The 27,314-nt window shown below is 39.2% G+C and overlaps 1 protein-coding gene across 11 annotated transcripts in view; it reads right to left on the minus strand.

Annotated features, from left to right (window-relative positions):
- Positions 1 to 27,314, minus strand: part of LOC129770468 (fat-like cadherin-related tumor suppressor homolog) — a 576,674-nt gene that overhangs the window by 57,403 nt on the left and 491,957 nt on the right. For all 11 annotated transcript variants that reach the window (XM_055773312.1, XM_055773318.1, XM_055773317.1 and 8 more), the window contains one exon: positions 944 to 1,313. In XM_055773312.1, the coding sequence (XP_055629287.1) occupies positions 944 to 1,313 (370 nt within the window). The remainder of the gene's footprint in view (positions 1 to 943; positions 1,314 to 27,314) is intronic.

A 27,314-nucleotide genomic window follows, 5' to 3' on the forward strand; every position in this document is an offset into this window, starting at 1 on the left:
TGTTATCTCGAATTTTTTTTTTCAAAAATCGGCACTCTGGGAAAATTTTTTTTTAGATAACTGTAAATCTCAACGTGTTATGCAATTTTAAGACATTTGGCATCAATTTTTTTTAAAATCCCGATTTACGCTGATTTTTCGGTTTTCAAAAAACTCAAATTTCAACGTCTGCGACAAGAGTAAATGAAATCCGAATGAGCTAATATTTTGTATAGGGTATATAATTGTGCAAATCAACGTTTCGTAGCATGTTCCGAATGAAAAATCGAGATAACTATTTTTATTGGCACCCTAAACCATACTTTTCGTTTCGCATGCCGAAAAAAAACCCAGAGTCCCAGAGTTTTTCTCGAGATGACACTAGATCTCGACGTTTCATGCCATTTCAAGACATTTGGCATCAACATTTTTTTTCGGAAACCCCGATTTCTTTTACTTTCCCCTTGGGTGATTTTTCGATTTTCAAAAAACTCATACTTTAACCGCTTTGCGCTACTCTCTCTTAAATCCGATTGAGCTGAAATTTGGCATAGGGTGTTTTTTATGAAAATTTGAACAATTTCTTACATTTCATCTTTTGACCAAAATTTAGTAGGTATTACAGTTTTTGAGTTTTTTTTTGTAAAAAATAAAAACAAATTTTCCCGAAAGTAGTATAATTCTGTTTTGAATATTTGAAGTATGCAGAGTTGCTTTAAAGGCCCATGTGTTTACACCCACAACGTTTCACAAAGAGGAACAGTGCAACATGAATGACATTTAAAAAGAGCTTAATAAATGAGATTTTAAGAATGATTACGATGCATTTACTTTTTATTTTAACCATGAAAATAGAAGAACTGAAAAAAATAGTGGACACTCTATTTTGCTAATCACTGTACACATCCACATAAGATTGGTTGGACAAGGCCTCGATGTATTTATAATGCAGGAAAATACTTACCGACAATATCATACCACAGCTGTTCGCCATCATAGTCGATGGCTTGGATCAGTGCCACCAGAAAGCCGGGCGTATCACTCTCTGTCACTTCAACGTGTTGGTCGATTGTTTTAATCATCGGTGGATTCTCGGACTTGGCTGGGACATCCACGACGGCTATGCTCACACGTGCCTGTTGGGATTTTTTCGGGACACCATTGTCTTCGGCGCGCACCAGTAGGTCGTACTCGGTGTCCACTTCGAATGTTCTGGCCGCGTAAATTATACCAGTGTCGGGGTCGATGCGGAATTTTTTTGCCTTCCCACGCCCGGATTTGATGGAGTACGTCACGCGCCCGTTCTCGCCAATATCCTGATCAGTGGCCAGTACCTGCAGGGAAGATCCAAAAAGTAGGATAGGATATGCTAAGTCTTTCTTATTGCGAATATTTTTTTTCTTGGAAAATTGAAAAATAAAATAATGTGAACGTGGTAAATTGTTTATCAATCCCATGAATCAATTTGAACCATTTTTTGTTTTAATCGCGCAGTTTCCCATGAACACGCTTTCGTTAGATTCAATCTACTCTGCGTTGTCGGAAACTTATTGTTTCATGGAACATAATTGCTCAACTTGATTCCACTTTACGCCTCCTCTTCGCCCCTCTCATAGACACAAGGGAAGTTCCCATTTATACGGATTGTCGAATGGATCCAGCTTACGAAAGCAATCTTATCGTGTGAACCGAGCGCACGCCCCCACATCGATCGTTGTCACATACAGAGAAAGATAGAGAGTACTGTCTCTTGGGGACGGGATGCGAAATCCAAAAGGACGAACAGTTGCACGGATGGCATGCATTACACACCCGGCACAAATACAGTGGAATACGACGATATGAAATTCAAACAGAATCATAAATTTCATGATGTCGAGATGTTTATTGTTTGGAAAGAGAGGACTTTATTTGTTTCGTTTGATATTCCAATGTAGACCACCCCCCGCCCCCCGCCACCCCCTCAACGACTAGTCAGCTATTTGGTGTCGCTTCGCAATAAAAGTTTTATTCTGCACAATGCTTTTCATGTATGGAGAACTAACCTTGCAATTTTTTCCCTTTCAGTTTATGACAAAGTGTAGTTGGCAATACATAGTTGTTTCGTTCAGGGAATATTGTCGATTTCGGTGTGAAACTAAAACCATCGTTGACTTACGATGTACTGTTGTGTTTATATAGTTGACCTTTTCTTCCCTTGGGTTGAAAACGTCCAAGGAGAAGAGTCAGTCATGTTGTTTTTTGCATCGTTTTGCTTAGACAGCAATTGAGGAGCAATAAAATGACCCAGGTGAATATTATGTCGAAGTCGTATGTCCACAAAGGGACATAGATGTTAACAGAAAGATGTTCGTCGGGAAAAACCAATAAATGATAGCGGACAACGTTGCAGTCACAATAACTAAACTGTTCCAGTCACTAGAAGCGGTCCATTTTCTATAGACACAGCGTTTAACAATCCATTCTCAGTGTACAAATTTCGGTGATTCAAACTCAAAATACCCGAAATTGATAACGACGTTTTTTGACTTGTGTTTCAATCGCGAATATTAACACATTAAGAACCGCACGTTTTGGGTGCGGGTTATTTCGTAATCCACCCGTAACAGACGCGGTTTCTTTATTTATCCATTTTTTTAGACGCGGGTCTAGAAAAATGGATAAATAAAGAAGGGTGATGTCCAAGACACGACAGTCTTGTTAACGTAGGACTACGAAATCCGAACCGAATCGGATGCATTGTGGGGTGACGGTGTCGAAAGCAACCAATACTGAACAAACGCGGAACAAATTATCATCTTCAGTTTTCTACTGAAGAACGTAGGTCCTACCGCTAGAAAATACCTTCTCAACATTCGGCTTGAAAGGCGCTGCACTTTGAAATCACTTCTTATTCAGAAATAATGTTCGAATTCACAAAAAATGATTGATCGATCGGAAAAAGTCAAAGTTATTTATCTGTCATTCTGCTAGTGATGGCAGCGCCAGCGAGGCTTTCCAAATGGCCTTCCTCAAGGCCGAGTGTTTTGTTTAGTTCTCCAAAATAGAAGTAGAAGCAGTTGAAGATGGGTGATTCATGATCCTTTCTTTAATACTTCAATCCTTCCAATACACGTAACGCACTCGGTATGCATGGCGAATATTCTTCTCGCGCTAGACACATTGCGATCCGCTTTGTTTCTACCTGTCAGTGCTAGCTCTGCCCTATGTATGCTTCGTGCATATTCTGAGGTCCAAAAATTTTGCACGCGCGTTCAACGCGGTAGCAAAATAGAAAATCAAGTTGGCCTGAGGTTGGGCGAGCATAATATTTGTAGTGCTTTCACGGCCATTCTACGATATGCAACAACCGCCAACCAATCATGACTTCGATGGGCTTTGAAGCTCTAGCTTCAGAATACGCGTGTATCAGTGCAGGTTGGAAGAACTTTCTTTGCCGAAAGGTCCCCAGGTCAGAGCGGAAATCGAAACCAAACCCCCGGCTTGATAATATGTGTGCTGGTTTGAATTATAAAGGTAAATTTGGAAAACTAAATTAAACTCTCGGCTATTTGGGAAACCTCTTCGCGTCTGGACACTAGCGGGATGAATGATGAGTCGTGAATTCGTGAATAGCTGATTTATAACCAATAAAGACAGGGCTTGAATTGCAATATATTTTCTATCCACATTGTCCGTAGAACGAACTCTGGATTTGCTATTTCTATTTCATAAAAACGTACTGTTTTTTGATTTGGCAGCATTATTGAAAGGCGTAGTCATACGTAAAAAATAGACAAATAGGCCAACAGCCTCTCAGTATTCTTTCAAACTGCGTGTATTTGGGGGAGTGGAAGTATTCAAAGATCACAACCCATAAATACCCCAGAGCTCCGTTCCATAGAAAGTAACTGGGTCATCGTCAAACGAAACTTGAAGAAGACGCAAAAAACGGTAGAAAGTGGAAGGCAAAGTGGCATACTGGGGTGAACAAAGTCAACGGGCCGCTGTACAAAACTTAACAGCGGAAGTTAAGTGAAAGGCAAAGTTGTTCGAATGCGGCAAAGTGGAAACTTAAATGTTTTTTTTTTGCATAATATCGATTGAACTACAAAAAGGAGAATAAGACGAATTTCAAATGAAAAAGTTTAACCATACTGCACATTTCTTCTTCGACCAAGCTTCGATCGTTCCACCATTTATTAGCTAACTAGCTGACCCGGCAAACTTCGTCTCACCCAAAATTTATTTTTCGTTATCACATCCACGTTTTCTTTCCACTTTCGAACGAAGATCAATTTCGTTAGCGCAAACATCAAATGGACTAATAACGCTTGTCAATATGCAATTGCAGAACATATGTGAATTTAATTTCTCGAACTTTTACATCTTTCTTCAGAGTTTTTTCGAATATTTTCAATTGTCATGTTTGATTAAAATATGTGTATTACTTTTTGTGAGACCCCCTCTTCATTCCAGAGGAGGGAGGGGTGTCATACCATCATAGAAACATTTCTCGTACCCAAAAACCCTCACATCCCAAATTTGGCTCAATTTGCTTGATTATTTCTCGAGTTATACAGAAGTTTGTGTTTTATTTGTATGGCAGCCACCTCTTAGAGAAAGGGGACGAGTGTCTATTCACCATTGAAACATTTCGTGCCCATAAAACCTTCACATGCCAAATTTGGCTCTATTTACTTTGTTAGTTTTCGAGTTATACAGAAATTTGTGTTTCATTTAGATGGCAGGGGGGAGGAGTGTCTAACCAGCATAGAAACATGGTATGTACCCTTCAAACTTCATATGCCTACTTTGGTTTCGTTTGCTTGATTATTTCCCGAGTAATGCAGATATTGTGTTTCATTTGTATGGCAGCCCCCCCCCCCTGAAGAGAGGGGGAGGAGTGGCTATCTACCATATAAACATTTATTGCACCCTAAAACCCTCACATGCTAACTTTGGTTCTGTTTGCTTGATTAGTTCTTGAGTTATGCAGATTTTTATGCTTCATTAGTTTGGCAGCTCCCCCTTTGAGAGGGGGAGGAGTGTCTAACCACCATAGAAACATTCTATGCACCCTAAAACCTTCACATGCAAACTTTGGTTTCGTTTCCATGATTAATTCCCAAGTAATGCAGAAATTTGTGTTTCATCGAGCCGTTCAAATGAGGCGGCTCTTTTCATTGAGCACACGGCTCTGAGCTGCTCACTGAAATAAACCGTTTTGCCCATCTCTACCTCAATTACTATATAAAAAATATATGGATATTCAGCCAATTTACTGTGAGTCCTACGAACCACACTGTTTGTCAAGCCTACAATTATTTTGAAAAAAAAATAATCCGAAGTTGCTCAATAAGCTAATATTTCCACATCGAAAATAATGTTTTGAATGAATTCTGATAGGGTGCTCCATCTTCGAAACCATGATACAGTTGATTTAAATAAAACTTATACATAAAATTGGTTGTACAAGTTCGACTCTCCTCATTGAGATAATTATTGTAGGCTGCGATGCACTTCTGTCAGAATTTGATCTTTTCGAGTAGTGATTGTTTTTCGTTAGAACCAATAGCGATGTTTAATCTATCCACTTCCCAAAACAAATTCTTCAAAGTTAAATTCATGATTTAAATATTAGGAATAAGTCACATGATGGATAACATTCACGTTGACGTGACTTTCCATTAAAAACTTGACATAAATGACGCAAGTCGTGCTGCCAAGAGATACATAAACAATGTAAGCCGGTAAATCAGTCATTACTACATCACTATTTAGCTACAATTGAAAATAATTATATTCTCAGTATTTCATTTAATATGCAAAAAATTGCACAGATTACATCGAATAACATAATGTCGAATAAAATGTTGATTACTTCAGCTTCTGCATTTTTTTATTGCACATCGTGAGGAAAATTCTTGCATAGTATTATAAACAAAATCAGTTTTCCACTCAATTAAATCTGTGCATAAAACTTTCACATTGCATTAATTCATTGTCAGGAAAATGGTCCCGATCTAGTAATGAATAAATATTTCTATGGAAAAATTCATCCATCCTGCGATGGTTGATGCAGAACTTTAAGCATAAATAGAAACAAATTTGAATATTTATCAAGCCAACTCAGTGGTTCTGAGGTAATCGCCCCTGAAAGGACGACGACGGTGCTGCAATTGCACGGTACAAAGCAACTCCTTTCATCAGGCGACTCTCGAATAAAGAAGTTTCTTCTGGCATAGATAAGGACAGATTTTTCGACAGTGATGAACGGTGGCTACATTCCTCTCTAGTTTGTGGAACAACATTCCAGATGCGACAGTTAAACAACGCGCGCACCGTTCGGTCGCCACCAGTCATTAAAACTTTCATGCCAGTCAACCTCCCCTTTTCCGCTGGCAGTGGACCCGCTGCCGCTGCACTAAGCTATCAAACGTTTTCATTATGATTTGCATCATCATCATCATCATCATCATCAACATAATCGTCGCCCTACTATCGAACGTCGTTGGAGCGTCATGGAATTCATTATCATCATTATTCATCTCTCTCGGTTCTTTGTGCAGTTTATGGTTGAACCCCCGCTCTTCCTTCGGGTCCGTGCACATTCTTCCTGTTGTTTACATTCCAAGTCCCTCCACCACTCCTTCCGGTGACTTTCAAATTTCTGTCTGTACCTCGAATGGACAGAAAAGGGCTGGTCCGGGGATTTTGAATGAACTTGCGGAAAATGAGCCCATCCGGGGTGGTGAGCAGTAAATGAGCTTTTAATCGAAGTTCATAAATCGTTGGTTCGATTTTGTCGCTGGGGTAATTTGTTTCTGGATTCATTGGAACAGATTTATTTCTGTCATTCATGATGTATAAACGAAAGTTATGATCCTTGATTCTCGGAACTCATGTCGTTTTTTTTTTTTTCATTTTTTACGATTAAGATTACCATGTAGAACAGATTTCCAATTTTTTTTTGTTTTTGTTTAAAAGTTCAAGCGTATGTATTATGCTGCTCAGAAACTTCTAAAATTTGAATACAGTATTTTTTCATTTTGGGGCATAATACCAGTTAAATCGTGCTAAATTATTGAATGTTGCTTTTCTGATTATTCTCAAACCTGTTAATAAATATTCAGTGCCAGATTACATTCATCGCATTATCAATTCAGATGATTTGTAAACGACATTACAATTGTGGCATATTTTATATAAAACAATAGATTGCCTATTGTACATAATCTGATATATTTCCTAGTTTACATTCTATTTGCGCAAAAACATTCATCAACCGCAGTTAACAACTAAGCCACATATCCACAGATTTATTGGGGATTCTGTTCGGATATTGACACCACACTCCAATTTTTGTATCCCCTTTTCTACCTCGAAATGCAATTTTCTACTCGTATTTCATTTTATAGCGAAAAGGAACCCATTTACCGCTACGGCTAGCAGTGAAAGGCACTATAGGCTTCTCACTTTAATCGTTTAATTTCCTTTTTGTCTTATCTTCAGTTTCTATTCCAGCGCCAATGCTAAGAGGCATTGAAAACCGGGGTTTATGCCATTTCGTTTGGACTTTAGTCCAACTATGCTGCCGATGTTAGCTGGCTCTCCCCCTTCGTTCGTTTGTCTACGAAAATCCCATTTCAGTATTCGGGTTGGAAAATGACACAAGCAAGATATGCGAAGTATGTGGGTCGATACACGGATATGGCCGATATAAGATATAGGTGTCGATGAGGCTTAAGGATGAAAGAGCTTCCGGATTACGTGTTCCTTTCTAATCCTGCCGTCACTTTGCTAAATGAGATTTCCATCAGTGCCTGTTCGGGGATGGTCAAAAAGGAGTTTAAAGGAGTCGAATTATTAAATATAATTTTAAAACTATATATATAAACAGTTTTCTTACTTCTATGGTTGGTAAGGTGGGAAACCGATTACTCGTGGTGTACTCGAGTTTAGAAGGGTGACATATTTTTTAGGGGAAGGATGGGATATAAAGAAATTGTAATGAACACTAAATTCTTAAATCTATTCGTATATCTATAGTGTATTTACACTTATTCTACTGTTTATAGCAAGGGGACCAATTACTCGCAAACGAAGAAAAGGAGGGTATAAGTATATAGGGACAATCACAAACGAAGATCGATAGTTTTAAGGAAAACATATACAGCGCGTACTCGATTATATTCAGTTTTTAATTTCTTTTCACTGTATATAATTGAATCCTGTATATAATTGAGCCAAAAAATTTTTTTTTTATTTGTTTTTTGCATGTATTTTTCGTTTTTCGAAAATAAAAGAAGAATTTGATTTTTGATTCATCCCCTTAAAGTAAGAAAACATCTCTCTCACATGAAAAATAAATAAGTTTATCCACATTCTGTCAGGAAGTGATAGACGATCATATTTGATGAAAAAAATCCTTCTACGCATATGTTCGAATTTCAACAATGACAGAGTTATAGACCTTTTTTTTGTTCCGGAATCTGTTGCCTCAATCTTGCTCTACATTAAACAGTACGCTACGGAAGACGATTCTGATGCTTTCATTTGAAATATGAGAAAATTTAGTACAGGATATAGTAGTGGAACAACTAAATTAGTGGATTTTAATAACATTTTGGAAGTGAAAAACTTGAAAGTTGATTATTTTTAATGTGTTATTATTTATTTTATCCTAAAAATTTATATTAAACTAGATTGTTTCTATCAATTAAATTGAAGTTCTTTAACCGCTCCTCAATTTGTTCTTTGACGCCCAACTTCTATCTTTCTCAATTTGGCTGCAATATCGATATAAACAATTCCCGGTGAAAATTCAAGCAAAATCTTCAAAAATCACGATTTTTATCCCACTGTACATGTAATAGCTACTTAAACTTTACCTTAACGTTTAAAGGTTACATTTCTTCTTGAAATAAGCCATATTTTAAATATAAAAAAAAATTCTAAACTACATAATCGAGTCCAAAATTGTATAGAATCGAGTCTGTATATAATCGAGTCCGACCTGTTTGTTTTTGACATGACATGGGACATGTAATCAAGGTCTAACCGGTAATTACATCATTCTCCGGCACATTGAGTTGTCTTCCTCGGGCCCGAAGGGAGTTTTCTAAATTCGATCTGGCGACCAGATACACCTCGCACGGCCAAACAACGTGCTCGATGTCGTGATAACCTTGGCCACAAACGCAGAGATTGCTGCTGGCAAGATTGAAACGGAAGAGTAGTGCATCTAAAGAACAGTGATTGAACATGAGTCGTGAGAAGGTTCGAATAAAGTCCGGACTCAATTCCAGACTTTTGAACCACGGTTTGAGGCTAACCTTAGGGATAATCACAAATGTTTAAAAGTGTTCATATTCTCTACATGGGACTCGAATTTTCCTATGATTTTATAATTTTTTATTATTATCATCTCATTTTGAATCCTACATTTCCATGCACTAGCAGTAAATTAAAAAAAAAAAGATATTAAAAATTGTGACGTGGCCGGCGTCGTTATTGATTATTTAAAGTTCGAATCACCGCAACTTGCACAATGAGAATCGTTTGCTACTCCCAAGCGTCATTCAGCGTGTTTTTTCAGCAGACTTATCTCACTTCTTAACTAGGCGAACCTAGCCAGAATATTCACCTGCCCCCGGGAGAAGGACTGGAACAATTCTTGGGACCTCCCTTAGCCCCCCAGTTCCTTGAGCATCACGGCCAGTGGTCGGTACTTGCAAATTTGCGACCGTGGATCTCCTCCAGATTTTGGTTCAGTGGAATAGCGACATCGATGATGGTGACTTTGCGGTCGCTTTTTTTTATTCCATTTATTTATTTATTAGACTCATTAGCGTTATAGCTGTAACAGCGCAGGGTTTTAACCGTGTACATGTACACATGTTTGTGTTTCTATAAATTGTAAATGTGATCAGCTTGAGCAGGTTATCGTACGTATCCGTCATGCGCATCGTTCGATATACATTATTGGCATATATCTACGACCAAATTCTAGTCCAGTTTTATATTTCGATCATTGCGATGTTCAAAGAATCTGTGACGTGATGTCTGATGACGACATCGTTATGACTCTAGGCAATTATAATCTTCCTAATTTAAGGAGGTATTTCGATGAAGATATTAATGGCTATCTCCCCTCTAACTCATCAACAGAGCAAGAAATAGCGCTTACTGAAACAATTTCCACTAATGGGTTGACACAAACAAATTCGGTAATGAATTCCAACGGAAGAATCCTTGACCTTGCGTTTGTGAATGCAACAGATCTCGTTGAAGTAGTAGTATACCCCCAATTCCGCTACTCAAATTAGATGTCCACCATGAGCCATTTATTTTACGACTTGACACACAGTATAACGCACCAATGCTCACTAGCTCTGATGTCGATGTCCTGGCTACGTGAACAAATTATTCCATGCGATGGAGAATCGGCGCCAGGTAGATTCAGTCTATGTGAACTTCTCAAAGGCACACGATACCTCACACTTTTGCCATAGCTAAACTGAAGAACATAGGATTCCCGGATTGGGTAACCAGTTGGCTGAAATCCTACTTATCGGACCGCAAAGGTTATGTCCAGATTGGCGCAGACTGCTCTACTATTTTTGATATCCCTTCCGGAGTTCCACAAGGAAGCGTGCTTGGACCCCTAGTTTTCATTCTTTTCATCAACGACCTAGATCGTCGATTGTCAACAGATAAATTATTCTTTGCTGACGAACTGAAAATTTTCAGGGTCGTTGCATCAGATCTTGACTATATTGTCATGCAAGATGATATCGACGAGCTACTCAAATGGTGTGAAGAGAATGGAATGTGCTTGAACATGAGCAAATGTAAGGTGATTTCGTTTACTCGGAGTCACGCTAGTCTGGGACACGTTTATAAGATCGGAACGATAACCCTTGAACGTATAAATGCCATCCGCGATCTTGGAGTAATCCTCGATTCCAAATTGCGGTTCACCGAACATGTCACAACTATAGTTTCTAAGGCATATTCTCTCCTAGGATTTATTCGTCGAAACGCATCGTTCATCACTGACGTTTACGCATTAAAATCATTATTTTGTGATCTTGTCCGCAGCATTTTAGAATATGTAACTCCAGTTTGAGCGTCGTATCACATGGCCCAGATCGTCAAAATTGAGCGGATCCAAAAGCACTTTTTTCGCTTCGCCTTTCGACAGTTGCCATGGCTGGACCCCGCTAACCTACCTCCCTTGAAAGCATTTCGTCCAGACGATTGAAATTGCAACGGATGTTCATATTCGACATAACAACAAACATAACTAAATGTTCCGCTCTGCTCCAGCAGGTTAACTTGAACGCTCCATCTCGTTTGGTTCGCAATCATAATGCGATCAATATCCCCCTCTACAGGACAAACTACGGGCACAGCAACTCACTCCGACTATTTTGACTATGCTATAAGCAAGGACGTTTTCAAAAATAGGATAAGGAATTTAAATTAATAACAGTCTGTACGATTTTTTTCGAAGACAAAGGAAATAAATAAATAAATTACACAGTAGTAGTAGCCATTTAGGCGTTAGGTTTTCTGTTCTATTACATTATGGTAAATTACACTGTAGTAGCCATTTAGGCGTAAGGGTATTCTTTCTGTTCTTTCATTGTTCTGCAGACCGGACAACGGAGACAGTTTTTTTTTTTTATAAATTCGTTTATTTTTACAGGCTCAGTTACATAAGTTTAAAGGAGCCGAAATCTTAAATATATTTTTAAAACTATATATATGAAAAATTTTCTTAAATCTATGGTTAGTAATGTGGGAAACCGATTACTCGTGGTGGACTCGAGATTAAAAGGGTGACATTTTCTCAGGAAAAGGATGGGGTATAAGGAAATTATTACAATGTTGATAATCACACACACTTAAAACGGAGACAGTTGATATTGATCATTATCGGGTTATTCATAGAACATCAGCCCGATGTTTCTTGCAGAGCAGAGCAGTTGTATGGATCAATCGATCTTTGTTCCACCGTGCAATGTAATAATAGTAATCAAACTATTAATAAAGAAAAACGAATGTTTAGGTCCATTCATAAAATATTGAGGATTTTTTGCCATTCTCCAACGATTGCTTTTTTTTTCCTTGATTATGTTCATTCGTTTGTAATATCACATTGGTGAGTAAATCCAATTCCAAGCCCAATCCAATCCAGACTAATAGAGAAGAAGCTATCTTATTTTCCGATGTTTCTCAGCATATCGTGCTTATAAAATTAAGACAGCTCAAATCCGAGGAACAGTTGTCGAATGGTTATAAGTTATACATACGCAGCTTTGTTTTATATATTAGAAGTGAATATCGGAATGCAAATAGACTAGTATTCTTTTTCTTGTAACATTTAGAATGCATGATTCACTTTCGATGTTTTACCAACGAATATAAGCTTTTTTTATCTGTATTATAGTGACTTTCAACTCATTTGGCTGGTTCGTCACTTACGAATGAAAGCTTTCTAGATCAATTTTCTTGGAAAAATATAAAGGTCAAATGACTTTTTTGACAGATACTCTTATTTTTTGATTGATTGATGAGTTTTGAGGTGAAACTCACACGTTTTTACACGGAGCGTAATATTTTTGACGTAGGACTACGTTCAACCTTTCAATCATTCGTCTTCGTGAAGTCGAGGCCGCCGGGTGTATTTTCTCCCGTCTGGTGATACCGTTATCTTGTGATACTGTTGTGATACCGTTACTTTCGCTGCTGGTGAAATAATTGTTTCACCCAAACGGGATTTTTGGACTGCAATTGTGTGAAGCAAACAAAGCGGAAGGAAGAAGACCTGCATCGCGGGCGCTGTGTGCTGGCGTGTTTATCGCCATATCATCGTCATCGAAATCATCATCGCACTGTGGAGCCATACACCGTTGCAGCTGTGCTGTACGATCGACACGCGGTTCGCTGGGAACCGTTCTAATTCAACCGCACGGGTGTGCGATATAAGTATATTTTTTATTAGATTAGGGTTTTTAGTTTAAGAAATAATCAGAAAAAAGATTGAGAAATCACTAAAAAATTGTACATCTGCCACTTTATATGGCAGAATGCGGAGAACCCGTTGACATGGAGATTGAATCCACTGTCTATCCCTCCACATCTACGGGAGGTGGGAAGTCGCTTAAACGCGTCCCCCCTTCAGAAGAAGTCTTTTCGGGGGAGGAATTAACCCACCTAAACAAGCCCCCCTCAAGAAAATTTGCAAACCTCTCCTCTTCACCCCCTCAATCTCCTGCTCCCGTTCCTCCTCTCGCTCTCCCTCTCGCTCCCACTCCCGTTCTCGCTCCCCCTCTCGCTCCCGCTGAACTCCCGATCACGCCATCCAACCCTACTGTTTCCGCTTCCGCTCAACAATCGACCCCGCTTTCCTCTCCTGTTGTGTCTCCACCCCGTGTCAAGGTTTATCCAGAAAATGCAACTGGAACTGGCCCATGGGTTGTTTTCTTCCGACCTAAACCTAAAGGAAAATCTCTGAATGTCATTCAGATCATGAAAGATTTGACAAAATATTATTCCTCCGTGGTCGAAATTTCCAAGGTTCGCCCGAACAAACTGCGTGTTGTCGTGGCTGATCGGAAGCAAGCTAACGCTATTGTTGTCGACAAGCGGTTCATTTTAGAATATCGCGCATACGTGCCCTGCCATAACGTAGAAATTGCGGGAGTGATTACAGAAACGGGTCTGACGTGTGAATTTATTAAAAAAGGAAATGGAAAGTTCAAGAAGCTCCCCTCGATGGAAGTCGAGATCTTGGACTGTCGCCAATTAGGCAGTCTCCCAGGAAGGGGGAGAAACTAAATTCACGCCGTCCGACTCGTTTCGAGTAACTTTTGCTGGTTCCGCTCTCCCTGACTACGTTATGGTGGACAAATTGAGACTGCCGGTGCGACTCTTTGTGCCAAAGCCCATGACTTGAGACAAATGCAAGTCAGTTGGTCACACTTCAGATTATTGTGCCAACAAGGAGCGCTGTGCAACTTGCGGAGAGCAACATATGGGGGAATCCTGCAGTGCGACTGAGCATAAATGTCCATATTGCGGGGGAACTCCACACGCGCTCTCAGCTTGTGAAACTTATAAGAGTCGCTTAGAAGCGCTCTTTAAAGGAACGCTAGAAGCGCACATTTGCGGAAATTTTAAAGGGCGCTTCTCCACTGACCCAACAACAACAACAACCAATCTCAACACACAATACTTTTTCCTCGTTGCCAGTTGATGAAATGGAAGCGGACACAGCTAGCGGGGACACACCGTTTATTTCCAAAGGGAATCCCCGGCGCAAGAATGTGACCACTCCCAAAGTTCAAGAACAAGTCCCCCCGGTGATACCCCCTGTTAGCTTGCCTAAAAAATCGAGTGCCGCGGATAAGCAAAATCAGGTTCCTCCTGGCTTCCGTGGGAATAGTTCACCTTCGAACGACCCAGCACTCGAGGGGACATCAAAAACCCCAACTGTCCCTATTTTTTCGTCCAGTTCAACTTCCCAATCGGGATTTATAAAGTTGACTGACCTTGTGGATCAAATCTTCACGTGTTTTAATGTTTCCGACTCCATCAGAACCATTGTCATCTCAATGCTTCCAGTATTAAAGACAATTTTGCAACAATTGATGCAAACATGGCCCCTCCTGGCAATGATTATCTCTCTTGATGTCTAATTTAAATAGAGAGGTCGGAAATATCACTGTTTTACAGTGGAATTGTCGTAGTCTCATCCTTAAATTGGATACATTCAAATTTTTAATTCATAAATTCAATTGTGATGTTTTTGCTCTGTCCGAAACTTGGCTTTCTTCGCGAGATGATCTCTCTTTCCATGATCTCAATATTATACGCTTGGACCGTGATGACAGATACGGAGGGGTGCTATTGGGGATCAATAAGTGCCACTCATTTTTTCGAATTGACCTTCCACCTATTGGAGGGATTGAAGCTGTTGCTTGTCATGCAAACATCAGAGGCAAAGACCTCTGTATTGTCAGCTTGTATTGGCCTCCGAGAGCTGCGGTTAGCCGCAATCAACTTGTTGACATGTGCTCACTCCTTCCTGAGCCACGATTGATCTTGGGAGACTCCAATTCTCACGGAACTGCCTGGGGGGAACAGTACGACGACAATCGTTCATCGATGATATATGACCTTTGTAACAGCTTCAATATGACACTTTTGAACACTGGGGAAACAACACGTGTACCTAAACCTCCTGCTAACCCAAGTGCTCTTGACCTCTCGCTTTGCTCGAATTCACTATCGTTAGATTGCAAGTGGAATGTAATCCAGGACCCCAACGGTAGTGATCACTTGCCAATCAAAATTTCCATCACCATTGGGTCGAATTCTTCTGAATCTATAAACATGGCATATGACCTCACAAGACACATTGACTGGAAAAAATATGCGGACGCGATTGCTCTAGCCATCAATTCCAGAGATGATTTACCTCCATTGGAGGAGTACAACTTCCTTTCTCGTTTGATCTATGACAGCGCAGTTCGCGCTCAAACGAAACCCATTCCAGGTTCCACTATTTCCCGAAGGCCTCCCAATCTATGGTGGGATAGCCAATGTTCCAAGCTTCATATAGAAAAATCGAATGCATTTAAAGCTTTTCGGAAACGTGGAACTCCTGAAAATTTTCAAACGTATTTAGCCCTTGAGAATCAGTTCAAAAATTTGATCAAAGGGAAAAAACGTGCTTATTGGCGAAATTTCGTGGGAGGTTTGTCACGAGAAACGTCAATGAAAAAATTATGGAAAGTGGCTCGAAACATGAGAAATCGCTCTTCAACGAATGAAAGCGAAGAATATTCACATCGATGGATTTTTAATTTTGCACGGAAGGTTTGTCCTGATTCCGCTCCTGTGCAAAAGATTGTTCGAGATATACCACAAGATAGGTGCGATCTTGATTCTGAGTTTTCGATGGTAGAATTCTCTCTTGCTCTCCTTTCATGTAACAATTCTGCTCCGGGATCGGATCGAATTAAGTTCAACTTGTTGAAAAACCTCCCTGATGTGGCGAAACATCGCTTGTTGAATTTATTCAATCGGTTTCTGGAACATAATATTGTTCCAGATGATTGGAGACAAGTACGAGTTTTAGCTATTCAAAAACCCGGAAAACCCGCGTCCGACTTCAATTCGTACCGCCCAATAGCAATGCTGTCTTGTATACGGAAATTGTTGGAGAAAATGATCTTGTTTCGCCTTGATCGATGGGTTGAAACGAATGGCCTACTCTCAGATACACAATATGGGTTCCGCAGGGGCAAGGGGACGAATGATTGTCTTGCGTTGCTTTCTTCAGAAATTCAAATGGCTTACGCCGAAAAAAAACAAATGACTTCAGTATTCTTGGACATAAAGGGGGCCTTTGATTCTGTTTCAATAGATGTTTTGTCAGACAAATTACACTCTCGGGGTCTGCCGCCTCTATTGAATAATATGTTATATAACTTGCTTTGTGAGAAACATTTGAATTTTTCTCACGGGGATTCGACAGTAAGTCGAGTCTCCTACATGGGACTCCCCCAGGGCTCATGTTTGAGCCCCCTTTTGTACAACTTCTATGTAAGCGACATCGACAATTGCCTTATACAAAATTGCAGCCTAAGACAACTTGCAGATGATGGAGTGGTGTCTGTCGTAGGATCAAACGAATCCGACCTGCAAGGGCCCTTACAAGATACTTTGAACAATTTTTCAACCTGGGCCATTGGGCTAGGGATCGAATTCTCCACGGAGAAAACAGAGATGGTGGTTTTTTCTAGGAAGCATAGACCAGCAAAACCAAAGCTTCAACTTTTGGGTAAACCGATCACTCATGCTATGTCATTCAAATATCTTGGGGTCTGGTTCGACTCCAAATGTACTTGGGGGGCCCATATTAGGTATCTGAGTAAAAAATGTCAACAAAGAATAAACTTTCTCCGTACAATTACCGGCACCTGGTGGGGAGCCCATCCCGAAGATCTTATAATGTTGTATCGAACAACTATTCTCTCAGTGATGGAGTATGGCAGTTTCTGTTTTCAATCAGCTGCCAAAACACACCTCATTAAACTCGAGCGAATTCAGTATTTTTGTCTCCGTATTGCGTTGGGATGTATGCCCTCAACGCATACCATGAGTCTCGAGGTTTTGGCAGGCGTACTACCACTAAAAGATCGCTTCAATTTATTATCTCTTCGGTTCCTCATCCGGTGTAAGGTTATGAACCCATTGGTGATCGGAAATTTTGAGCAGCTGATCGAGCTAAATTTTCATTCTGGATTCATGAACTCATATCATGAATTCATCTCCATGCAGGTTGATCCTTCTTCGTATATTCCCAACCGTGTTTGTTTTCCTGACTACATCAATTCCTCTGTACATTTTGATCTGTTCATGAAGGAGAAAATCCATGGTATTCCAGATTATCATCGATCGGGGATCGTTCCTACGATCTTCAATGCAAAGTATGGGCGTATCAATTGTGATAATATGTACTTTACTGATGGGTCCTCTATGAATGAGTCCACAGGATTTGGAGTGTTCAACGAAATTTTTAGCACCTCCCACAGTCTTCAGAATCCTTGCTCTGTGTATATTGCTGAATTGGCAGCAATACACTGGGCGCTGGACAGTGTCGCCTCACGACCTGTTGAACACTATTACATTGTAACGGATAGTCTGAGCTCTGTCGAAGCTATCCGTTTAGTGAGGCCGGAAAAGCACTCGCCGTACTTCCTTGAGAGAATACGAGAAATTTTGAGTGCTTTATCCAGACGCTGTTATGTCATTACCTTTGTCTGGGTCCCTTCACATTGCTCAATTCCGGGTAATGAGAGGGCTGACTCATTAGCAAAGGTAGGTGCAATTGAAGGTGAAATTTATCAGCGTCAAATCGCCTTCAATGAATTTTATTCTTTAGTTCGTAAAAATACCATCGCTAACTGGCAACGCAAATGGAACGAAGATGAATTGGGCCGGTGGCTCCACTCAATTATCCCTAAGGTTAGCCTCAATCCGTGGTTCAAAAGTCTGGACTTGAGTCGGGACTTTATTCGCACCTTCTCCCGACTCATGTCCAATCACTGTTCGTTAGACGCGCTGCTTTTTCGTTTTAATCTTGCCGACAGCAATCTCTGCGGTTGTGGCCATGGTTACCACTACATCGAACACGTTGTTTGGTCGTGCGAGTTGTATCTTGTCGCCAGATCGAATTTAGAAAACTCCCTTCGGACCGGAGGAAAGCAGTCCAATGTGCCGGTGAGAGATGTGTTGGCTCGGTTAGACCTTGATTACATGTCCCAAATATATGTTTTCCTTAAAGCTATCGATCTTCGAGTGTGATTGTTCATACATCCTTTTCCCCTCCTTTTCGTCCTTCGCGAGCTATCGGTTCCCTTCCTACTAACATTAGAATAAGTTAAATTGTAAACACATATTAGATGTAAGGATAGTTTTAAGAATTGAGTGTGAAGTGTCAGTGTGAATGAGAATGTGAATGTGAATGTGAATGTGAGTGCGAGTGTAAACACACATCTCCTTACATCCCATCCTTTGCCTAATGAAAATGTGTCACCCTTCTAAACTCGAGTCGACCGCGAGTAATCGGTTTCCTATTTCATTAACCATAGAATTAAGGAAACAACATGTTGATATATGCTAGTTGAAATATAGTTAAGAGTTTGGCTCCATTAAACTTATGTAACTGAGCCTGTAAAAATAATCGGATTAATAAAAAAAACCTTTCAATATTTCGGGTGGAAAAAGTGTATGAATTTTGAACGTTCATGGATGGATTTTGATTTCAAATACACAAATTAATAGAAAATATCCACAATAATTTGTTTGGGAATTTCGTCAATGTTTAGAAGTGGAATTAGTTAAACAAGTAAACGATGTAACAAATAAAATAGGTGTTTTTTTTCCGATTTCACCCGCCGCTCACATTTCCCTATAATGCAACAAGTACCATTTTTGAATGCAATTTGGGTGTTAGCTTGCATGGTATGGTTTCTTTCTTCAATGTCACCATGCATTGATCATTGTTTCAATTTTTAGCTTCACTCTAGACAGCGATCATCCAACACCATGTGTTGTGATTCTAGCTTCAAATCTCTGATTCAGATTCCAACTTTAAATTCTAGGTCGCAATCTGAGGATTCAAATCCCGAATTTTAGATTTAAGATTCTGATTCCAGAATCCAGATTCTGATTCATGATTCACTGATTAAGATTCAGATTTCAGATTCCAGATTCAGATCCCAAAAACTAATCCTACATTCATATTTCTGATATGAATTCCAGGTTCAGATTTCCGATCTAGATCCTGAAATCAGATTACCTGATACCAGAAATTCCAGACACAAATCTATGATTTAGATTCAGATTCCTAATACCAGATTCAGATTTCTGATTCGGATTTCTGATTCAGTTTCAGATTCAGATTCAGATTTCAGGTTTCAGATTTCAGATTCAGATTTCAGATTCAGATTTCAGTTTCAGATTTCAGATTCAGATTTCAGATTTCAGATTTCAGATTTCAGATTCAGATTCAGATTTCAGATTTCAGATTTCAGATTTCAGATTTCAGATTTCAGATTTCAGATTTCAGATTTCAGATTTCAGATTTCAGATTTCAGATTTTAGATTTCAGATTCAAATTTCAGATTCAGATTTCAGTTTTCAGATTTCAGATTTCAGATCTCAGATTCAGATTTCAGATTTCAGATTTCAGATTTCAGATTTCATATTTCAGATTTCAGATTTCAAATTCAGATTTCAGATTTCAGATTTCAGATTTCAGATTTCAGATTTCAGATTTCAGATTTCAGATTCAAATTTCAGATTCAGATTCAGATTTCAGATTTCAGATTCAGTTTCAAATTCAGATTAGAATTCTAGATTCAGATTTCAGATTTCAGATTCAGATTGTCTAGATTCCATTTTATTTTGCTGAAATCAGAACACACTTTCTGAAAATGAAGTTACACCAAATCAGTCTAATCGCTATGCTTTTCGTGATGGAAAAATCTTTCCTTTTTTGTTGATTGGTGAAATATAGAACTGGAATATTTGATAAGTTGTCGTTGGGGTTTCGCTCAAGTAATGCTTTTGAAAACAAATGAAACCTAGACACATTTCACTGATTGTCAATCGCTAGGAAACAACACTTTATATCATCTTTCTGTCAGCGATTGAACCTTACGCCAAAAAACTATGCGTCCTTCAAAAAGTTTATCAGAATCCATCCATTTTTGCATCGTCATGAGCATGTAAAATTACATTGATTAGCCTATGTAAACCCTGTTCAGCCGGACCATGTGTAACTGATCGATACTGAGGGCAAAACCTTGTGAATATAGAGAGGTCGGCTTCCTATTTGTTTGCTTTGCGGTTTGAAGAAGATTTCCAGGCGCTTTTGCAGTGTGTGCACGGGCAAGAACTCAATGATCGGTTCAAAAGCAGTAGTTTTATTCGAAAGCGATCTTCCTTGAGGTACGTTTGAGGAGTGTTTGACGTAGAACTACGTTTTTCAGTAAGGGTGATGAATCAAGAAACAAATAAAGTTTTTTGAAGTATTGTTTACGTCAATAACTAGTTTTTATGCAGACGAATTTTGGTGAAAATATATGAAAACATACACAACATACACATCGACAACATCGTTCACAACTTCAAATCCAAGGAGAAACTCACTGAAATAATACGAAGAGTCGGTTTTACTCAGTCTGGTGAAGAGCGCATGTGTATTTTTGCATCAAGCGCACTGTCCAGTCCCCGAAGAGAAGTGAAAACTGCATCGCAAGCTCCACTCGTCAGTGATTGATTGACCCAGCCAGAAATACACAAAAATATTTGCCACGTGGCGAAGTGGATAGTGACGAATCACTTGTAAAGTTTTAAAAAGCGATGTGGATGAGTCTTCTCCAACTGTGAAGCCGTCATCACCCAATCAGTAGACGCAGAAGCATCAGAAGTACCAAAGCAGTAGTAGCATCAGCAATAGACAAATTTCATGACAACTTGTCTTAGGAGTTGGCAGCACCAACTGTACTGAAACTTTGTGGGTATAAAAATAATGGCCGTTGAAGCAGCTTTGGCCTTTGGAACTTGAAATCTAAAAAAAAATCTAAACCACTTTTCGAAAAGGGCCAAAAGTCTGTCTCTAAATTTTTACAAAAATTCAAACTCAAACTCTCAAACCCAACAACTAAAACGTTTGGTCAAAATATGAGATGTATGAAACTGTTTAAATTTTCATTAAAAATATCATTGAAATATATTTAAAATTGTCTGGAAATTAAAATTCTTTTTTTTTCATTTTTGTCGAAGATGTCAACTTTCAACTTTCATCTGTAATAGTATAATTTCTTTTTTTTTATATTTTAAATAGAAAAATAAATCATTTCTCATATTTTATTCATTACAAAAAATTATGTGGCCTTTTAGTTTTAGGTTAGAAATTTTTGTGGCATCAATTGCAAATTGTAAAAATTGAAGGCTTTTTCAAAAAGTCGTCTAGATTTTATTTGAAGATTTCAAGTATGCAAAACTTACGAGCGTATACCCACATTCCTCGTCAGTATACGCTCGTAAGTTGGCAGCGCATGTGGAGTGGTGATGAGTTCGGTCGTTGGTTACACACGATTATCCCTAAGGTCTCGACGAGTGCATGGTTCAAGGGATTGAATGTAGGTCGTGATTTCATTCGCGTGATATCTCGGCTTATGTCCAATCACTACAACCTAAACGCGCATCTCTATCGCATTGGGCTCGCAGCAAACAATCTTTGTGATTGTGGCGATGGCTACCACGACATCGAGCATGTTGTCTGGTCGTGTATCCGGTTCCATGCTGCTCGCTCTCAGCTCTCTAGAGCACTGAGAGCACAAGACAGACAATCGGATATCCCCGTCCGGGATATCTTAGGTAGCCGGGACCCTGATCTTCTGCTTCATCTATACCTGTTCCTCAGAAACGCCGATGTCAACGTTTAATGATGTTTCCTTCGTTGTGTCCCCGTTTCATATCCCTCCTATCCGATCGATAAACTTTTACTTAGTCGCGGCAATACATACACACACTCTTTACAGATGCACGGGCCGAAGGTTGTGCAGTCCACTGATCATTCAACAAGAGCCAAAGGTTGTACCGCTCATGACAACTCTACACGAGCTGATGATTGCACCGGCTAGTGACCATTCTATCCTGGATTCCTCGAGTCGAGAAAGACGCAGCACGCTAGATATGGGGTACAGACTAGGGGGGTGTTGCTGATTAATGGTCAGCTGCATCCCAATAGGAAGTATCCCGTGTCGGGCACACGTACAGAGCATCGAAGACTGCAACATACCAATTATGAGAACACTTGTAATACTAACCTCGAGCCAACCGCGAGTAATCGGTTACATATTACTAACATAGTTGTAAGACAAAAATTGTCAAAATATTGGACTCCCGGCCCCGTCAGGCTAACGCCACATGTGCCTGAATAAAATATATATTTTGGGAAAAAAAAGTATGCAACATTGCTAAACCCTTAGAGTACGGAGTGGGGGTCTTGAGGTCCTCCAAGATTAGTTTTTCTTTAATGACTTAAACATTTTTCAGCCCATTTAGTAGTTACGAATCGGTTGGAAGTTAACATGCGAATTAGGTCTTTTTTATTTCTTCTTTTTAAAACCGGTTTAACCCTTTCCCGTACAACATCGAGTCTCACTCGTGGGTACTTGAATAACACAGTGCGCTAGAACGCTCAGCAGGCTAGTGAAATCACTTGATGTGTGACGTATTAAATAATACGGGAAGGGATTAACTGTATGATCAGCTCATGGAACTGTGGTTAAACTTGTCATCATTACATACTCCCTACTCTAAGGGTTAAATAGTCATTGTTTTCACAGAATAGCAGTGTTTGATTCCCTGTGACGACGTGAAATAAGGGTAATCGCATGTATTTGTGTTTTCATTACTAGTCGCAAAAATTACGGAGCAGCCTTTGCAACACAGTGCAAGTCGGAAAAATCATTTTGACGAAAAATTCTTCGAAGAATATGACGGATGATATCGGATAGGTTGAATCCTCATGAAAAAAAAACCTCCAATCCTACATTTTCAAACGTTGGTCAGAAAACGGAAACGTTGAAAAAAATGGGTTTCTCTTCTAACTTTTTCTAAAATAAAAAAGGTGAATCATGATTGCAGCTTAAAATAATCTTATCTCTCCGAGCAAATTTATTGAACAAACGTTAATAAAACATGTACACCTCTAGCCCCGTGAAAAATACTGCTCTCAGCTCCCAACGTTTGGAAGCACAATAGCGAAAGAGCATGAGCATAGAGAATCGCGCTGGGGAGTGGGCTATACAGGGCTATCCGATATCGATCTAATAGTTATTAATGTTCGATCCAGTCTAGACGATAGCCTTTTCGAAGTGGGTAAATATTTTTCCCCATTAACCATCAAACATATTTATCCCTATGATAAGGGTTTCATCACTCTCAGATGTAGTGTAGGTGTGTGGGTATCGGATATGACTATGGGATGAAGAGGTTTCATTTCCTAAATGTACACGAGCTTTAATTTAAGGCTCTTTGAAGAGCTTCAACATGTGGAAAGACACAGGAAAAAATCATAATTTATGAATTACCCTCAGCTATAAAACAGTTTGGAGTACGGCCTAATTACTTTCATCACGAATGCATGATTTATGCTGATTCGTGATAATGCCGAGTACAAAACAGGTCGAAACCTTCTTTTCGTTCATTAAATTTTTGCCGTAACAACAGCTTGGATCGAGCACGGGAAACCATCACCCAAAGGCTGGGGAGTTAGACATTTCTCACAAAATTACAGCAATTTAGCAAACCGCAGTGCTTTAAGAGTCGCGAGCCGTTTTTCAGTATGTTCGCCCTTTTTTTATTCACCATTGTTCCAAATGCATATTTGCAATGGAGGCAAATTAATACCGAGTCCCGGCAGGAATCTGAATAAAAACGAGGGAAAGTTTCACCTCCAAATTTTTCCACGTTTTCTCAAGTCACTTTCAGGAGAGGTAACTTCACGAACTGCAGCAATTTTTTTATGGGGAATATTGCATAACTCCACGGCATAGAAGATAAGTGCACAGCGGAAAACAGCATTTTTGGGGAGCGCAGCTAGAAACTTCGCCACTGCAGCCGGTGTGCAACTGTGAAATTTATGGCACGAAGGGTTGAAAAAAAAATCCATTTTTCTTATTGCATTGTAAATTTGCGAACAATGCAGAAAATCTTTCCAGTAAATTCGCTACAAATTAAGAGTGGAAATAAAAACTGCCGATATGACAATCATATATTTCTTTACTTTGTGGAAAAGTTTTTTGTTGGGTGTGTGTTGGATCAATAGTGCGAATGCAGTATAAAGTTGCCGCTGTTCTGTTCCATAAATCACCATCAAAACCAAACCATCAGCTAAGCAGGTGCACTAATTACGATCAGAATATTCTGCGTATAATATTTTGATTGGCATATTGCTTACATCCTAACTTGGGGTGAATTAATACACACGTGTGCAAAATTTCTCCTTTTTATACGTGATGGGAACTAGTTCATTGTGAGCAAAAAAGCTTTCCGTTAAAAGCAGTTAGTCTCAAGGGTAGCGTTCTGAAAATTATGACGATGACGAGAAACTGATGGAAGTAAAGCTGAGTTCATCAGTATGTGTTGGGATTTGGGTCTCGCTCTCGGCAGTACGCTTGTAATGAATACTCCGGGCGGCGCCACCTTGCGACTAATTGGATGTATTTACCTGAGTTCAACATTAGCATCAGGGCGGCTTCTGGGTGAACATAGCGTATCCAACATAATTCCAAGCCGAGACTCGCTCGATGAGTACTGAACCAGATCAGCAAAGAATGTCTGTCCTATCTTTATGGGGACGAAAGGGTGTTCCTCAATGGATGCAAAAATTCGCCTTCCGTGAGCAATAGACATTTTGTAGTGCTGACGTGAGGTAAATATTAATTTAGAGGAACGTGAGGTGATTGACGTTGTCATATAGATGTACCCCAACGAACGTGATATGCGAGCAGAACTGAACCATAATTTCGTGCGCAATTCATTTGGCAGGATTATTAACTACCCCCCTTTAACGATTCAATATCAAATCCGAGGCAAGCATTCAAATAAACATCATAAAATAAACATCAGCAAATATCATCCACTGATGTATGTCATTACACGTTCTGTATCAGCAGAAATGATTCGCAAATAGCGCAATTGGATTTCTATGCATCAATATCCAATTAAGGTAACAGCATGATGCGGATTATTATGGCTGACATTTCAACACACCGAGCTTTTAATTTCCTGCACTTGCTGAGACCACATATATGCGGCATTCGATAGACGCGCTTGGAAGTTTACGTTTCTAGTTGCTATTTTCCGGTTGCATTTCGATCAAATCCCATTATCTGGCGGATAGCTGTGCACCCCGTTTGACGCTTCTTCTGCTTCTTTTTTTATTCAAGGATTTCAGCCCTATTTAATCCTGCCGGTGGCACTCTGATCAAATCCGTATATTAAATTTAATCAAAATTCATGAGCAGATACTCGAACACAAAAGGAGAATAAAATCCACGACCCGGGGCGGCTGTTTGAGGGCGGAAACTGGAGATACTCGATTAAATTGGATTGTTTTGGAATGTGATCAGTAAAGGGTTAACGGGAACGGGAATAATGCAGGTGTGCAAATTGGATTTCCGAAGCTATTTGCATAATTATTTCCAATAAAATTCTTCACGGCGTATTTATTATTCACTTCCAAGCGCATGCAAATGAGAACGCATGATTTCATTATCGAAAAACTGCTATGGTACAATGTAACTTCTTTGGCATCGAGATATATACATTAAGCTCAGCAGGTATTGTGAACCTTACATTACAGGGCGCACGACTTCAGAATCGTCCACTCGCTTCGCCGAATTTTGTTTTCAAATTTTGTACTTCAATCATTTGAAACATCGATGATTAAACAAACTATATTTTTCCAATACCATATGACCAATTTGAGATGGGAGAGGCTTGTTCGATTTTCAATATAGTCTCATTCCAGCTAACGATTGTGGATGAAAGGTGTCAGATATTTTTTTTTGATTTTTGACGAATTTTTGACGCAGGATTGCTTTTTTCGGGAGCATACTTGGAATATAGACTGAACAACTCACAATCGGCCGGTTGATTTTTGCACCAATCGATTGGGCACTCTTTAACAATATAATGCAATATAAAAAATCACAAATTTTTTATTTTCCACTTTTTCCTTCTAATTTCCGAATTATACATACAGCAAGGCGTTTCCCTACCACGGACTAGAAAATTCAGCCGACGAGACGATACAAGAAAGTGGTGGGATAAAAATTTGTAGTTCAAGGGGGTGTTCTAGTGTAGAGACACGAATGTGGAACGTTTTTTTCGAGCTCAGAACAATTAAAACGAAGAATATTTTTACCAATCGTTATTTCATAATATACAGGTACCATTTTAGACTCGATTATATACAAAAATATTTTTTTTTTATATTACAAGTATGACTTATTTCAAGCGAAAATGAAATATTTCAACGTTAAAGTGAAAGTTACTTCAATAAACTCACAGTGAAATAAAAATCATGATTTTGGTAGATTTCAGTTGGATATTCACCAGGAATTGTTTAAAATGATATTGCAGCGAAATTAAAAAAGATAAAAGCTGGGTGTGAAAGAACAAATTGTAAAGCGGTTAGAGAGCTTTAATTCGATTGATAGAAACATTCGTGTTTATTATGTACTAGCTGGCCCGACTTCGTCTCCTCCAGAATGGATTTTTTGTTATGAATACTTTCAAACATTCAGGTTTTCTTAACAAACGAACGTTCAACATTTTAGTTGACCCTTTACAATTTCAATTTACTATAAGTTTCCTAGTACTTCTACCAAAACTTGTCATTCTAATATTCTCGTATAATATTCACAATCCTCGTTCAAGATTCATTAATCACTTGCAAATGACATGTTTCTCCGTATCACGGAATACATGTTTAATATAAAAATAGAATAAAATGAAGACAGCTCAAATCGGACGATTGTGAGTGACGAAATGTGAGTTTAATTTGTATGGTAGCACCTTTCCCCTATCGAGAGGGGAAGTAGTGTCGAACTACCATAGAAACATTGACTGTTCTCAAAAACCCTCACATGTGAAATTTGGTTCCATTTGTTTAATTAGTTCTCGAGTTATGCATAAATTTGTGTTTTATTTGTATGGCAGCCCCTCATAAAAATCAAAATCTTATC

The sequence above is a fragment of the Toxorhynchites rutilus genome, chromosome 2, assembly GCF_029784135.1.
Source record: "Toxorhynchites rutilus septentrionalis strain SRP chromosome 2, ASM2978413v1, whole genome shotgun sequence".
NCBI lineage: Eukaryota > Metazoa > Arthropoda > Insecta > Diptera > Culicidae > Toxorhynchites > Toxorhynchites rutilus.